The sequence below is a fragment of the Coptis chinensis genome, chromosome 2, assembly GCF_015680905.1.
Source record: "Coptis chinensis isolate HL-2020 chromosome 2, ASM1568090v1, whole genome shotgun sequence".
Lineage (NCBI taxonomy): Eukaryota > Viridiplantae > Streptophyta > Magnoliopsida > Ranunculales > Ranunculaceae > Coptis > Coptis chinensis.
The window spans coordinates 62,226,309-62,241,216 of NC_141457.1; the positions used below are offsets into that span (position 1 = coordinate 62,226,309).

Sequence of the window (14,908 nt, forward strand, 5' to 3'; positions counted from 1 at the left end):
AGAGGATAACATTATGTGAATTGGGATAATAAGAAACTAATGAAAGTAATATTACAGTTTATAACTTAATATAGAATTGAAAATGGAAAATTTACATGTAATTTGGAATTGCTACTAATATAACCATATGAACAACCCCAAAAAGTAATTTCGAAGGAGTTCTCACCGATCAAAACTCAATTAGGCAAATGGAAGCTTGCTTACAACAGGAGTTATCGATACACAGATAAGATCCGAACTGCTTAAAGTTTTGTAAAACACGTTCAGAATCTCCGCAGCTCTTTCGGTGGCCTATAGTTGAGAGGATGTGTTTCTGGAGTGGCATTCTCATCTTCTTTCCACATTTTAATGGTCTTATCGGCCTCACACGTGACCAGCCGAGAACCGGTTATGTCGTATGAGAGAGCATAAATGCCAGCTTCACTATCCAATGATCCTGATGACAAACAAAATCCATCAGTGCTCACATTCACCATGTACAGTGAAAATTGTTCAAAGAAACATCTACATAAGCTTGCAAGGCATACCAGGTTGCACTATAGTTTGCGTTTGCTGAAAATTATGGCCACTCTTCCAGTCCCAAAACCACATGCTTCCATTGTCACCTTCAACAAAGACAAAATCTTAACACTCGCAAATTGGCCATATGTTCGTTTAATTCCAAAAGGTTTGTCAAGTAGGTATAAGTTTTGAAAATTATAAATATACGAAAAAGGGTATCAAAACCTGTATAATGTAAAAAGCATATCACTATATCTACCAAAAAAAACAGTATTGGTTTACCCAAAAGAAAAAACATCTTAGTAATAGATCAATGCATTCCCGGTTCCTTATCTATCATTTTAACTGAAGGTTATAAATACAGAAATTGTTTTATCATTGATTGGTCAGCTAGCTCTGATTATGTGGTGGAAAAATTTAACCTTCAACAAAGACAAAATCTTAACAACACTCGCAAATTGGCCATATGTTCGTTTAATTCCAAAAGGTTTGTCAAGTAGGTATAAGTTTTGAAAATTATAAATATGCGAAAAAGGGTATCAAAACCTGTATAATGTAAAAAGCATATCACTATATCTACCCAAAAAAAACAGTATTGGTTTACCCAAAAGAAAAAACATCTTAGTAATAGATAAATGCATTCCCGGTTCCTTATCTATCATTTTCACTGAAGGTTATAAATAGAGAATTTGTTTTATCATTGATTGGTCAGCTAGCTCTGATTATGTGGTGGAAAAATTTTAAGCACAGAACTTTCTAGTGTGGTACTGATGAAACCATCTTGACATGCAAAATAGACCAAGATAATTGAGATTGCAAATTAAGTTGAACCATTTCATAACATGATAACAGTTATTAACTAGTATATTTATGATTGATTGACACTGAAACTAGTGATGTACCTGCTGTAGCCATTACACCATCTTCATTGACAGCCATTGCGTTAATGATTGTTTTTTGTTGAGAGCTGACCAAGAAAAGACCAGGTTGTTAGAATGTATCATAAGAACATTTGGACATAATAATACAATAGAGCTAAACCCATCTTCATTCATGAATCAGAAGTGTATGAGCATAAGTTTGGTCTAACTCTTCATTTGATCCAGAAAACAGCAAACATCTATGGAATTTCACACCTTCAATACAGAATGCACATCTGACATTTCTATGTAAACGTAATACTAAGAGGCTGACGATTTTAGACACTTACAGCATGTTATGCAAGAACTCTCCTTTCGGGAGGTTGAACTTCTTTATGTTGTCAGCTGATGCAGATGCAAAGCAATTCCTAGAAATAGAAATGTCATACTGTCAATCTTCACACAACAATAAAGAATTGTTACATATCCATGGAAGGACAATAAACATGGTAAGGTAAATACTCTTTAGGATGCTGCGTCAGTGCCCGAACAGATTTCTTATGGTGAGTCAGAGTCCCCATTGTTTTCCCTAAACCAAAGTATAATTGATTGAGAAACACAAAAAAACAATATAGGGAAGAAGATTCAGCCTCAAAGAGTAGATAGTTACCGTATCTAAGGTCCCAGAACTTAATGGTTGAGTCATGGGAACCCGTTACAACCTGTGGATCCTGAAAAAAGAAACTTCTGTCATTGTTTGGATTGTACAAAAGAGGAAGCATGCACATTGAAAATATATGTATATCACATAGCAAATTGCAACCAACAAGATACCGGATCTTTAGAATACAAAAGTTAGTCAACCAGTTTCCTAAGTTCTAGATCTTGTCAAGTGGAAGAAAAACTGAGAACCTTAAAATCTAGTGGGGGCTAACATCAATAAATATAAATTTTCTTCTTAATTACTATTTCATGAGCAGTTGCAAAATTATGTGGTATCCAGTAGTGTAAGACAAAGATTTGATGTCCGACCGCGTCGTTAGCTTCTAGAGGTCTCTTCCTAGAATATCTCTTTACTACCAATGGCTTGCAAGTTGATCAAGACAAACTATAGATGACAAAGATGATATTCTGGACTGACGAAGTGAGAAATTATATCTAGCATTACTGAAGACGAGCTTTGAGGACATGCAGATAAGTAGAATAACTTGGCACTTTATTAGAAACAAATCAACAACATTTTTTTGTTGTTGTGATTGGTAAATAAAGTTTATTATTAATATAAAACCAATCAAAAGGAAGTAGGATGAGATGTCCTACTAGTACAAGGATCTAAAACTAGAAAGAGAAAAAAAAACCACCAAAGAACACAAAGGACACAGATACAAAACAAGAACATCCTCTCAAAACATAAAAGACTCCCATCTAAGAGGCTTTTTATGGACATTATGACCTCTCCATAGTCTTCACCTCACCGTCGAAGTGTCTTCTATTCCTTTCCAAACACACTCCCCACATAGCCACAATCAGTATCATGCTCCAAATGTGTCCACCATTGTGCGACTGAACTATCAAGTTCCAAGAGGCAAGTAACTATATTACCCTAACCGGGCACACCCATTGAACACCTAACAAAAAAATAAAAACACTCCAGATATTTCAAGAGAAAGGACAGCACACAAGGACATGGTTCACGGACTCACCATCAAAGTTGATAAGGATCCCCTAGACACGTCTCCTCCTAAGGCTATCTGAAGTAAAGATGCGGTCTAAAGAAACACACTGAACGGAAAGATAAAAATGGAAGGGACTTTGGAAACCCAAATGATTATGGCAGGGAAAAATGGAATTGGTCTTGGACAAGGAGGGGAAATGACAGACCAAAGCCAAAATTAAAAGGATTTAGCAGAGAATCTCCCTTTCTTGTCACAAAGCCAAAGTCGTTTATCACTATCCAGTCTCACTGGAGGAATAGAGTCCAGTAGTTTTATGAGGGCGGCCAACTTCCCTATGTCCCTGTCAAAGAGAGCGGAATGAATACCGAGATCCCAAGAAATTATTCCATTCTCTTCCCGCATGAAGAAGAATATTGGGTGATTCATATGATCGTATAGGGCATATAATCTGAGGAAAGCCCTGAATAGAGGTCTCTTGCCAATCCAAACATTCTCCCATAACCACGACAATAACTTCGTTTCTAAATTCACCATTCCCAATTCCTCATAACAATGGTGATGAAGCATAAAAAAACTTGTGATTTTCGCCTCCACTACATCATTAGACCATGCATAAAATAATCTCTAATGTCATAGCTTGAAGGTCTTCAACAATATGCCTCCACTACATCATTAGACCATGCATAAAATAATCTCTAATGTCCTAGCTTGAAGGTCTTCAACAATATCAAATTAACGGAATAAAAAAGGTATCCTTTTAGCAAAGATTTATCCACTTTTGGTAACAATGTTTACAAAATAAAATTGTGTGTAGGCCACGCTGCTATCATATGAGAATTCTACATTTTAAGGATTTGACGTTTGGGTAGGAGCGTGTACTCTGTGAGCGGTAGAGAACTCTTGGGTTGACTCTCAAAAGCCTTGCTACTTGTAACTTCGTTTCTGATGTAGATTAAACTGGCAGAAGCTTCAGTTTATTAAATCTACACTATATAAAACCTTAAAAGTCTCACATTTATTGATAATCACTCAATAATTCATAACACACATAAACACAACTAAAACAACTCCCTGAAATCCTAACCATAAGCCCTTATTTATACTAATAACATAAAGCGGCAGCTAAACTAGTGGGCTCACGGCCCATGGGCTTGACCACCGAACTTTGAAAGAAATGAACTCATGTTCTACATCATTCTCCCCAATTTGAAAAGAACTCGTCTCGAGTTTGTATACGCAATTGACTGATGAAATTCACTGTAGCTGATGCCCATCACTCTCCCACTGTTCAAACGAATTCGACCTCAAATTTTGCCCAGATAATTACTCACAAGAAGAAGAATGTACCATAATGTCTGCAAGTTTGCAAAATCACCATATGCAAAGCAATGAAGAAAGATGTAAAGCCACCAACATGATTTCTCTGCTCTATGGGAATACTACCACATCCCAAAACAGAAAATATGCATACCTCCAATTGTAACTTTAGATGCATAGAACTAAAGAGTTTTGTATTGGTAAAACCTTTGGGCTCGAACCCCGCCAGCATCAAAGAGTTACTGATATCATTTAAAACAGGCTTGGCAATAAAAAATATAATAATACCAAAACCCTCCCAAACCGGATCAACATACTCAACAAAACTAGACTCATCTTCATACTTATCAAAGATTGGTAGAGCACCCAATAGGAGAGCTTCAACACCTGCCGGTAGCCGAGCGGTGCCATCATTGAGGGGTACACCCTCACGTTCCCCATTGAGGGGAGGATCCCTATTGGTGTTATCTTTTCTACCAACTCTATTCTCTCTATCGTTTTCTGGATTTGTAGCCGTCAAAAGAGGGATTAAACCGTCAACCTGAGATGCATCATCAGTACTAGCCACCGAACCATTATTCTGTGGTGGTGGAAGTGGTTGTTACACCTCTCTTTGGACTGGAAACTTTGCTTCGATCAAGTTCTAGAACATCTGTGTTATGTTTTTCATGTTTTCTTCTAAACGAGACATGCAAGTATTAATAGATGGAGGACGATTTCGAGTTGCTTTGTGATTCCTTTGTGATTCACCATAATAACAATATTTTTTTTTTTTTTTCAACGAAATAAATCGCAGTGAACAGTAACCGGATGAATAGTACCGTAACATCTCTCTCTCTCTCTCTCTCTCTCTCTCTCGCAACAGTGGAGATGTACAGAGGGGATAAGAGAAGGGGTGATACATAGTTCTAAGAAGAATGAATCTAAACTAATTCACTTTCACTTCCTCAAAGGTCACAATAAATATAAGCTTCAGCTAAAAAATCAATTATGATGTACGCAGAACCAGAATTTAGAATTCCATCTGAAAGTAAGATTGTAAGAAGGCACAGAGCAACCAACAAAAGGATAAGAAACCAGAGAATTGCTGCATAGCAAACATGGTGCAAATACATCACTGCGTGACCAGAAGAAAAAGACACCAGTGAGGAAGTCCGCATACAAGTGGACCATAAGTGTATGGTAATCTACTCTAATCATGTCATTTTCTGATATTTCTGATTAGAAAAAGATATGCATACCGTAGGTCGTGTAAAAACAGAGCAAACTGTATTGTCATGTCCAGAAAGAGCAAAAATTTGCATTTTGCTACGAATATCCCAGACCTGAAAATTGCACGTTGGAGAGAAACATAAAAATTAGCTTTTAATAGCTTATGCTTAGTAGCTTATAAATGCCGTAATGTTGCTTTGGAAATAAAATTGAGTCAAGCCATTTTTATGTTCTATACCCGACAGACAGAATCGCGTCCACCTGTAAGTAAAACATTGAGCGTAGGATGAAGAGCTAAGCAGTAAACACCACTTAGATGCCCATGATATGATCGAATAACCTACATGAAAACAAACAAATAAAGATTCTAAGCAACAATAATCAGCATTATGCATTTTGAACTAAAGCTTGCAGATAGCACTTTATAGTGTGATAATTACCTTGTTTTGTTCCAAGTCCCAACATTTAACTTGTTTGTCGTCTCCAGCAGAGAACATGTAGGTGTGTTGGGTGCTAACAGCAAGGCCTAGAAATGGAACACAGATGCTAAGTTTACAAGAACTTGTTATTTCTATACTGCCAATGAATGTGACAGCATTAACTACAAAGGAACTAACCACGTATCTGTTCAATATGCCCTGTTAATGTTAGCTTCAGTCTTCCAGTTCCTACATCCCATATCTGGTCAGCCAAAATCAAATAAAAATGTTTAGAAGCTTCTTCAAGAATTTGCATATAACAAAGATTCAACATCATTTGAGTATTTGACAAACCATCTCTCTGGGGCAAACAAAGACAAACCAATATATCTTAAATGTCAATATGAGCTGATCTTTGTGACATGATCACCAAACTGTAGAGATCATATTCACCAAAATCATCCATATATGTTGATCCCGATGAACATGTGTTTCTTGTGGGCTGTTGCGTATTGTAGCAGTATTTTTATTACTTTCTTAAGGATGATTAAATTTTCTACTAAATATGACAAAATGTGATTTCTTGTATATGTTTAACTTTACAATACTTGAATCTGTCATTCTATATCTCCACTAGTAAATGCAATCATTTCAAACTTGATTGATTTTAAGAATACTGAAGTGGATACTAGCACTTGAAAGAAAGCTCAAATGAACAACTAGAATTTAAATGAAGAGAAGGAACCCTATATATCTGTAGCTACAAAATAAGATGCACTAGACATGAGGTTTTAGCATTTCTCAACAGAAATAAGGCCCATAGTGAAAGACCTTTATCGTGCGATCAGCAGAGCCGGTACAAAACCATGTATTGCTAGGATCAAAAGCAATCGATCTCACCCATCCCAAATGGCCACTAATGACCTACAATTAAAACGAGCAAATTAAGAACAGGACCCAGGCAATGGCTAGAAAAGTAAATAAAGGGGGGAAAAGGAGAGAGATAAAACAGATCAATCGAATGAATCAGCAAAACAACAACAAACGATAAACTATTAAAAACAATAAAAATAATATTAATAAGAAATTAAGAATAGTACTAACAGTAACAATAGTAATAATAGCCATAACAATTATGATAACAATAACAATAATATTAGACTAAAATACGAAAATTGAATGTTTGATAACAAACAAATTATCAGACCCATGGTGCACAACATAAAATGAGTTGTCAAGCTTTCATTCATATGCAAACTCATCAGAAACAAAGGAAGCACAATTTTGATCCTAGATCAAAAACAACCCACCAAACCTCTTAGATATCTTCATGAATAAAACAAGCAACTCAAAAGACCATGGTACACAAGCAACTTGATGATATCATTGTCATGAAATAAGTGTACTTGGCACTTCACAAACAACATGAACAAAAATGGGATAGAATCTTGTCTTGTTTTGAGCGCACAAGAGCAACTACAGACATTGGGAAGAGATCCACTGAACTGGGCTCCAAACCCAAAAACAAGGCAACTGTCATGCATTTTTATCCATCCTTTCAACCTATATCCCAAAATCCAAACTAAACAATGAGGTACTCTACGATATGATACTCTAGTTAACATGGACATATGCTTTAGTGGCAGTCCTCCTTGCACAACTCCCCACGGTCTCATTATATTTTTTATCATCAATATCTCTTATGAGCAGTGAGAATGTCATCCTAATATGCATTTAAACGATGGAATCCCATCCCCTTGGAATGTAAACAGGGCGGTTACCAGGTCTGATGCCTGTTTGGGTGCCACCAGGCCACGTTCTCAACGAAATGTTCCTAAGACATTCCAATTGTAAACAACTGATTGCATTTTATTTCCAAAAAAAATGTGTTGGACTTTGGAATGGCATGATACAAAAATAAAAAATAACTAAACGCCCAGTAAAGTATGGTGCATGCAAAGGCAATCCTCTCCGCCGAAATCTGACCCATTTCCTGGCAATTTGGAGCCTTGAAGGACTAAAAGTCTAAAACCATCAGTTTTGTCCTTCTCAGGGTTTTCCAAATAAAACCCAAACTTTATTCCCATTCTCTCCATAGAAAATCAAGATAAATGTTTCCTCTTGTAGAAGACGGATAAAATTTCAGGCCTAATAAAATCAGATCTGGTCTTTCATTTTTGTGTTTGGATGAAGAAGGAAGATGATGTCTAATAAGCTGATCATGCAACCAAGTTTTTTTTTTTTTTTTTTCTTTTAAAATCAATGAAATTCAGTATAATTGATAGTTGTAATTACAAAGTTCAATGGTCAATGTAGCTGTGGAGATATTTGACCCCCTCCCAAGCTCCCAGAAACATAAAAGATACTCTCAACATGCAAGTGTATCCTACACATAAAATCTCAAAATTGAAATGCGGGACAAGCACTTGCTCAATCAAGTTTCATTCTTTCCCAATTAACCAAACAATAGCGTCCAGTAAAGGTCCACCGTTCATTTAGAAATTTATTTATGTATTTATTAATAATTGGACAGATAGAACATAGAACTTCATTCCCTAACCCCTTAAGTCTCCTTTTTTCCTGACAAAGGTGGGAATCAAACCCAAAACCTTGGGCCAGACCTCCTAAAGGCTAGACCAGTTAGGCCACTGAGCACCATCGGCTTTATAATAATAAACAGTTTTGGCTTTATTCTATTGCCAAGGTTACAACTTTGTTTACTCCAAAAAAAAAAACGATATAAAACAATTCAAAGTGACAATCAGAACATCCACATGAATTGAAATTCCGAGTCCAATTCTCAACAATTCCAATCCCAAGTCCACTTCCAACTGTAGTTCCCAAAGGCCACCTATATGATATCATCTTGGAAATGGTTGCTGCATGCTAACAAAGAAATTGAAAGGAGACAATTGCTTACTTCAGTGCTTCTTGGGCATGTTGAATTAGGACTTAGGTTTAATCACATAGATCTAGAAACAGATGGAAACTATAGAGGCACCATACCGGCTACCGCATATGTTTAAGACGATGAGCAGCACTCAATTTATTGTCTTCTAAAGCCAGGTGGCTAGCGGATCATAAAGCAATCAATTGGACCTATGGCAGTAAAGGAATAGAATGATACTTGAGCATGAAGAGAGGGAATTTCAAAGGATTATTATTGATGTCAAAGAGGATTTGTTTGGTTGGGCCAGGGGATATCAATTCTTTAGACGGAATTTCCAAGATTTAAATCGTAGCCATTGTATTGGAAACTTGATGTACCGTGACATGGTCTTAGCTGTCTGCTTTCCTTAGTTACTTGCTAACAGAAGATGAGGACTTTTAACTTCCCGAGATCCATACAAGAACACAATTATGAATTATCAAAAACTTTTTTCTTACATAACAGATATCAGAACCTTCTTACATAACAGATATCAGAACCTGACGCCAACTAACCACACATTAAGTTAAGATCCAGCTTTAAGTTTAAATATCAAAGAAAATAGGAATAAGAAGTGCAAATACTTCATGTAATAGATTGTCACCAGGTGTACATAGAACGGGGAAATAGAGATAAATAAAGAAAATATCTTCACCAAATACATGTCGTGATAATAATCATAAAACAGTTGAAAAATATCAAGTATTCTTATTACGTGCATGATCATACAAGCAAGTTAGAAATATACCCTATAATTCTTCCATGGAGCATGCCACACGGGACGTGGCCATTTGCTTGGAATCCTTTCCATGAGAGCAGAAGTTGAGGTATTCCTAGAAGAAAAGGAAAAAAGAAAACCTTATAATGTGATTACAGTATGAAAGTGCACTGACATGATTTTACAGCAAAAGCAAGATTTATGAAATAAAAATGAACACTGGATAATCCTACTAACGCCTAAAAACCTACAGAAATCCCTCGACAATCACAATATTGTTGATTAAATCATATGGATGAAGTTAAGTATAACAGAGGTATAACCCCAAACAATATTTGCACCATAACAATGCACAATTAAGGTTTGTACACTAGCCACTAGACTAAGAAGATAGAAGAGAGTTTCCTATGTTAGCCAAGGCAACTTACAAAAGGAGCACTAAAGAAAAGACATGCATTATCGATCAAAAGCAAAAAGAAGCACATAAACAAATCATCACTCACTATATAAAACAAAATCTCTAAAGTACATAACAGCTCAAAGGGACTGCTCTCCAAAATCCGGCACTTCTTAGCCCAAAACTAGAAATGTCAACACATTTAAAAAACATAAAACACGCAAGGAGTGTCTTTTGCCTGACACTCAAAGGGTCTGCAATTCGTCCTAACAAAATTCCACATTTATTGTGAACAATACAATGTTCCACACCACCATTTAGCATGAATAAGAGCCCAAAGGGAGAAGCCAAACAGATAAATGATCCTGCGCTGACATTGCACACCAAAGCTAGAGATGTTGAATCTAGGAAATCACCACAAGGCACAAATATATAGGTCTAATCACAATAGACTAAGATGTGATGAACAGATTCCCCAAAATCCAAGAGTCATGGCGCAAAAGAATGAAATCTACAATGTTGTGTTCATTTCATAAAGGTTAAAATGCTGAACATCCATAATGCATTAAGCACCAAGCAGAAGGGAGGGTAACGGAGGGGACCTGGAAGGAACATTAGCTTCCCATCAAAACTTTAAAGGATACTGGGGGAAGGGGCACTGGGAGGCTAAGATGATAATGGTAGTAATAATGAAGTATACTGCAATCAATGTTGTAGAATCGTAAATCGTATCTTAAACCGTAGAGGTTAAGAGTCAGATTAAATCTTAAACCGTATCGTAAATCGTAAGATTTTTTAACGAAGTATTTTCGACTTCAAAAAATATATGTATGATTAAAAACCTATACAAGTATGAAGTTTATGTGAATTTTTCAATGATTTCCAAGTTTTCTGTAGTAAATAACATAGAATGACTTCCAAATCCAATTTAAATTCAACTACATTTTCAGTGAATTGCAAATCGTATTGACTCGTAAATCATAAGATTTATAATTAATTAATATATATAGTAATTAATTAATTAATTAATTTATAGTAACTTTGAAGGCCTACATATTGTCGTGGACAACTTGTTGTAATAAGATTGGCTCATGTTTAATAAAACCCATTCACAACATGTATGTTCAATAAAGGGCCCATTGGGAAAAAGCCCAATAAAATATGTTTCATGAATGGCCCTAAAGTAGCCAATAGTATCATGAAAATAAAACCCATTCACAATATGTATGTTTAAATACAGGGCCCATTTCGAAGAAGCCCAGTAAACTATGTTTCTTGACTAACCCTAAAGTAGTCAATAGACACATGCGTCACAAGTTAAAACTTGGTCTTCTTCTTTAACCAGAAACCCTAGATCTGGTTTTTCACATTTGTGGCGGCTCAACACAACCTCCAAACACTGGAATTCAAGACAACCTGGGAACACATGCAATGAAAGTAAACAGACTTGAAAGTAGCTCTCTCTCTCTCTCTCTCTCTCTCTCTCTCTCTCTCTCTCTCTCTCTCTCACACACACATTACAAACAACAAACAGTAAGATTCTGATTCTCGAAAAAAAAAAACGTAAGATTCTAGTTCTAAACCTCAATTTACGGTTTCTACTCAAACCGCTTCTGATTCTGTACGGTTTTGTGAATATCCGGTTTTTCTAACGAGTTATCTCGATTTCCTTATGGTTCGAGTTGAATCGCGAGTTAAACCGCGGTTTTTTACGGTTCCTACAACACTGACTGCAATCAAACAATTAGGCGCCCAGCCGCCCATTGATATCATGGACCCAAATATGTGAATCTTTGTGCTGATGAAAGATAATAGGAGATTCAGTCCTCTCAACTGAAGAGTCGTATCTCAGATGTTAAAGGTCTGCCTGGCATTCGTCGAATATCAAAATCTTGCATGGGAATGATTTTTCTATTTGCTGTATTATAAAATTGAAAAAGTTTCAACTTATCTACAGAGCACCCTACCACCTGAGGCACAAGAACCATACTAAAATAAAGAACACACAAACTAGAAAAGCAAAATTATAAGAATTAAATTCTAGCAACAGATTTAATTTCTTTTTTTGTAATTGGGATATTCAAAATAAAATTTTATTTTGTAAGTTCCCGTAAAATGTCCCCATAAGGATGACACAGGTAGTAGCAATGACAAGTACCTGTATTGTTAAAAGTTGGCTAACTTTCTTTATCATATTTCAATGGAATAAGGGATAGTAACTAGACACAAGCTAAATCAACGGCATATAATTGTACTTAGAGACTATTGGAGTATTCAACCGCATCACATTTTTGGGTTCTTCTGTGTTGCGGAAAGTATACTTCAGACAATCATAATAATAACAGCATCACTGTGTTAATTTCATACTAGATGCATTTAGGCTGGAGATTATTGCTAACCTAGAAAAGAAACCTGGCTATATGAACAGAACGCACGCAGCCTATGCATGATAATGACAAAATGAACAATAGAAAGTAAGAGGAAAAAGAAGCACCTTTCAGATGTTGCAGGGGCAGGAATAACCATGGTACTCTTAAGAGGAAGACCTGCGTCATTTCTGTAAGATAAGACTTGTAAGTAACATAGTCACTGTTCTCAGCACAAACTAACAGCTAAATGAAAAAGGAAACACAAACTAATTGACCGAGAAGCAAACGTACAGTCTATTTGGTTGCACAGAAGTGCCAACAACTAAAGCATTATGAGCCCCTCCTTTATCCTGATTCTGAGAGCTTTCGGTGCCTGCAAAGAACAATATTAATAAATCATAAAATGTAAATTCATATACAGATTGCAATGTCAGACAAAACATTTAGGTCAGCTTCAATGATAAGATAACAATGGCATAATCCTGATTTTCTAAAATGAAGATAGAATAACTAATTAACTATAGACATGGACATGTTTCATACCTAGTTACAAGCCAGTCTAATAACAGAATCGTCACAAAAAGGAGGGGGGGGGAGGGAGAGAGAGAGAGAGAATGAAAACACCCACACACACACATCTATGAGGTGTCAAGACTAACCCGATGATATTCTTCTTCTACCTCTCATTTTTCCCTAATTAAAGACCAGTACCGCTGTCATGTCGCGTTAACACAAGTATGACAGCCAAGGCGAGCTACTCGGGTATCATAGATATATATCTCCAAGTATAAAGTCATTGTCACCAGCTAATATATTGAGTTCCTCTAGTTTAAGTCCTCTCAACCTTTAAATAAAGATAATATATTGATTTAATCACCGAACTTACATGAAGTCCATGGATGGTAGCCAGTAAGAGCTAATATCCAAGGACCATTAACCCAAAAGCCCAAATACACTGATATAATCATACCATATCTACTAACCCACAACATTAACAATTAAAGATATGAAAACTAAAAAATAAACATTAACAAACTAAACAGAATGTGAAAGAAAAAGTACAAAAAGAAAGCAAGGTATCACCACAAGGCAAGTACCAAGGAAAGGACACCAAATCCTCTGTTGTCCTCTTTAATTGTTATTCAGCCCCATCTTCCTCCTCCTTGCATAAGTCAAACTACCAATCCTACCCACAGTATCCTCCCCCTCCCCAACAACGCTTCTGGTACTATGTACTCTACTACCCCACAATCCGCTCCCCCAAGCCTTCAAATAATGTCTTCCATGCCTTACTCCCTCATCTTCTCATAGGTTCCCCTTGCATTGGAATTATATCCATTCTCACTGAATGTTTACGGCCACAGAATCGGTGTAACTGTATAAGCAATCTCTCCATCTCACCCTATCAGCCCTTTGTTTCTTTCCCCCTCCATTATTTTCAGCCTAAAACACTCAACCACTGAAAGGCCAATCCCAAATACACATACTTACAGTGCAAAAACAAAGTAAATAAAATATTAAAAATACCTGGTAGAGCCAATACACCAGAAGGAACAGGGTTTTGATCTTGTGGAGCTGAACTATTAGTTCCACCTTGACTCAACGACTTCTTTATTGCACCATACTCCGTATGCATCTTTAAAAAATAAAAAAATAAAAAATTTAAAATGCAGGTATTCTAATATATATATATATATATAATAAGTTATAATGTAACATGACTGACCTTGTAACTAGTCCGCATCTTTTTACTGCAAAGAAAAAACAAAGAAATTATAGATTTATTATTAGGGTTTGTTTAATTATTTCAAATGAACTTACCTTTGGGGATCGGGAGGAGTGGGTTGGCCATGAGTGGGAGAGAAGATATCTAGAGCTCTTTTTAGGGATTTGAAACTAAGTTTTTTCAATGACTGTGGTTCTACCGCTGCTGATTCCATTGCTGCTCCTGGCATCACCCTATCTTTCTCTCTATCTCTCTCGCTCTCTCGTCGTTGTTACTTTGTTTACCAAATATTTTTCTACGTCTAATATTGGACCAACTCGGGCCCGAATAAAATACCCAAACCCGACTTAAATATGCAAGAAATGAGACTCGGCCCCTTGGTTGAGTATAAACTCGCTCCATCCACCCATATCACATAACCTCCATATTATTTAGGTCTTGTTAAATAACATTCCTGTTTTCCAAAAAAGAGATAAAATATAGTCTGTTTTTATTTCCCATTTTATTTTATTTCTTTTTTTACCATTTTGGGATTGAAAATTTCCCGACTATATGTAAATGTATTTTTACATGTATTTTACATGTAAAACTATATTTGCATAGTCATTTGAGCGATAAAAACTTAAATTTATATAGTAACTTTTGGGATTGAAAATTTCTCCCGACACCTGACATAATATATGTAAATGTATTTTTGCATAGTCATATATATGTAAAACTATATTTATATAGTCATTAGAGCTATAAAAACTTAAATTTACATAGTAATTTTTTGAATTGAAAA

General features: G+C 36.0%; 1 protein-coding gene across 1 annotated transcript; it reads right to left on the reverse strand.

Annotated features, from left to right (window-relative positions):
* Window positions 1-14,444, reverse strand: PRL1 (pleiotropic regulatory locus 1). Its single transcript, XM_086589454.1, has 17 exons — window positions 14,220-14,444; window positions 14,125-14,149; window positions 13,926-14,034; window positions 12,690-12,771; window positions 12,524-12,586; window positions 9,663-9,747; window positions 6,817-6,909; window positions 6,184-6,247; window positions 6,007-6,092; window positions 5,805-5,906; window positions 5,596-5,679; window positions 2,032-2,092; window positions 1,884-1,950; window positions 1,712-1,789; window positions 1,404-1,468; window positions 528-605; window positions 1-436 (listed from the first exon to the last, which is right to left on the reverse strand). Exons 1-17 carry the CDS (start codon window positions 14,351-14,353, stop codon window positions 264-266), a joined length of 1,449 nt encoding a protein of 482 aa, XP_086445580.1. The 5' UTR covers window positions 14,354-14,444; the 3' UTR covers window positions 1-263.
* Window positions 14,445-14,908: the final 464 nt, after the last annotated feature.

Excerpts from the sequence above, each read along its gene's own strand:
- PRL1 (XM_086589454.1), bottom strand. The coding sequence starts at position 14,353 with ATGCCAGGAGCAGCAATGGAATCAGCAGCGGTAGAACCACAGTCATTG. Across the intron at positions 1,469-1,711 it reads GAGTTCTTGCATAACATGCT|CTCTCAACAAAAAACAATCA; the intron begins GTAAGTGTCTAA and ends TTTCTTGGTCAG. Across the intron at positions 606-1,403 it reads TGGTGTAATGGCTACAGCAG|GTGACAATGGAAGCATGTGG; the intron begins GTACATCACTAG and ends TCTTTGTTGAAG.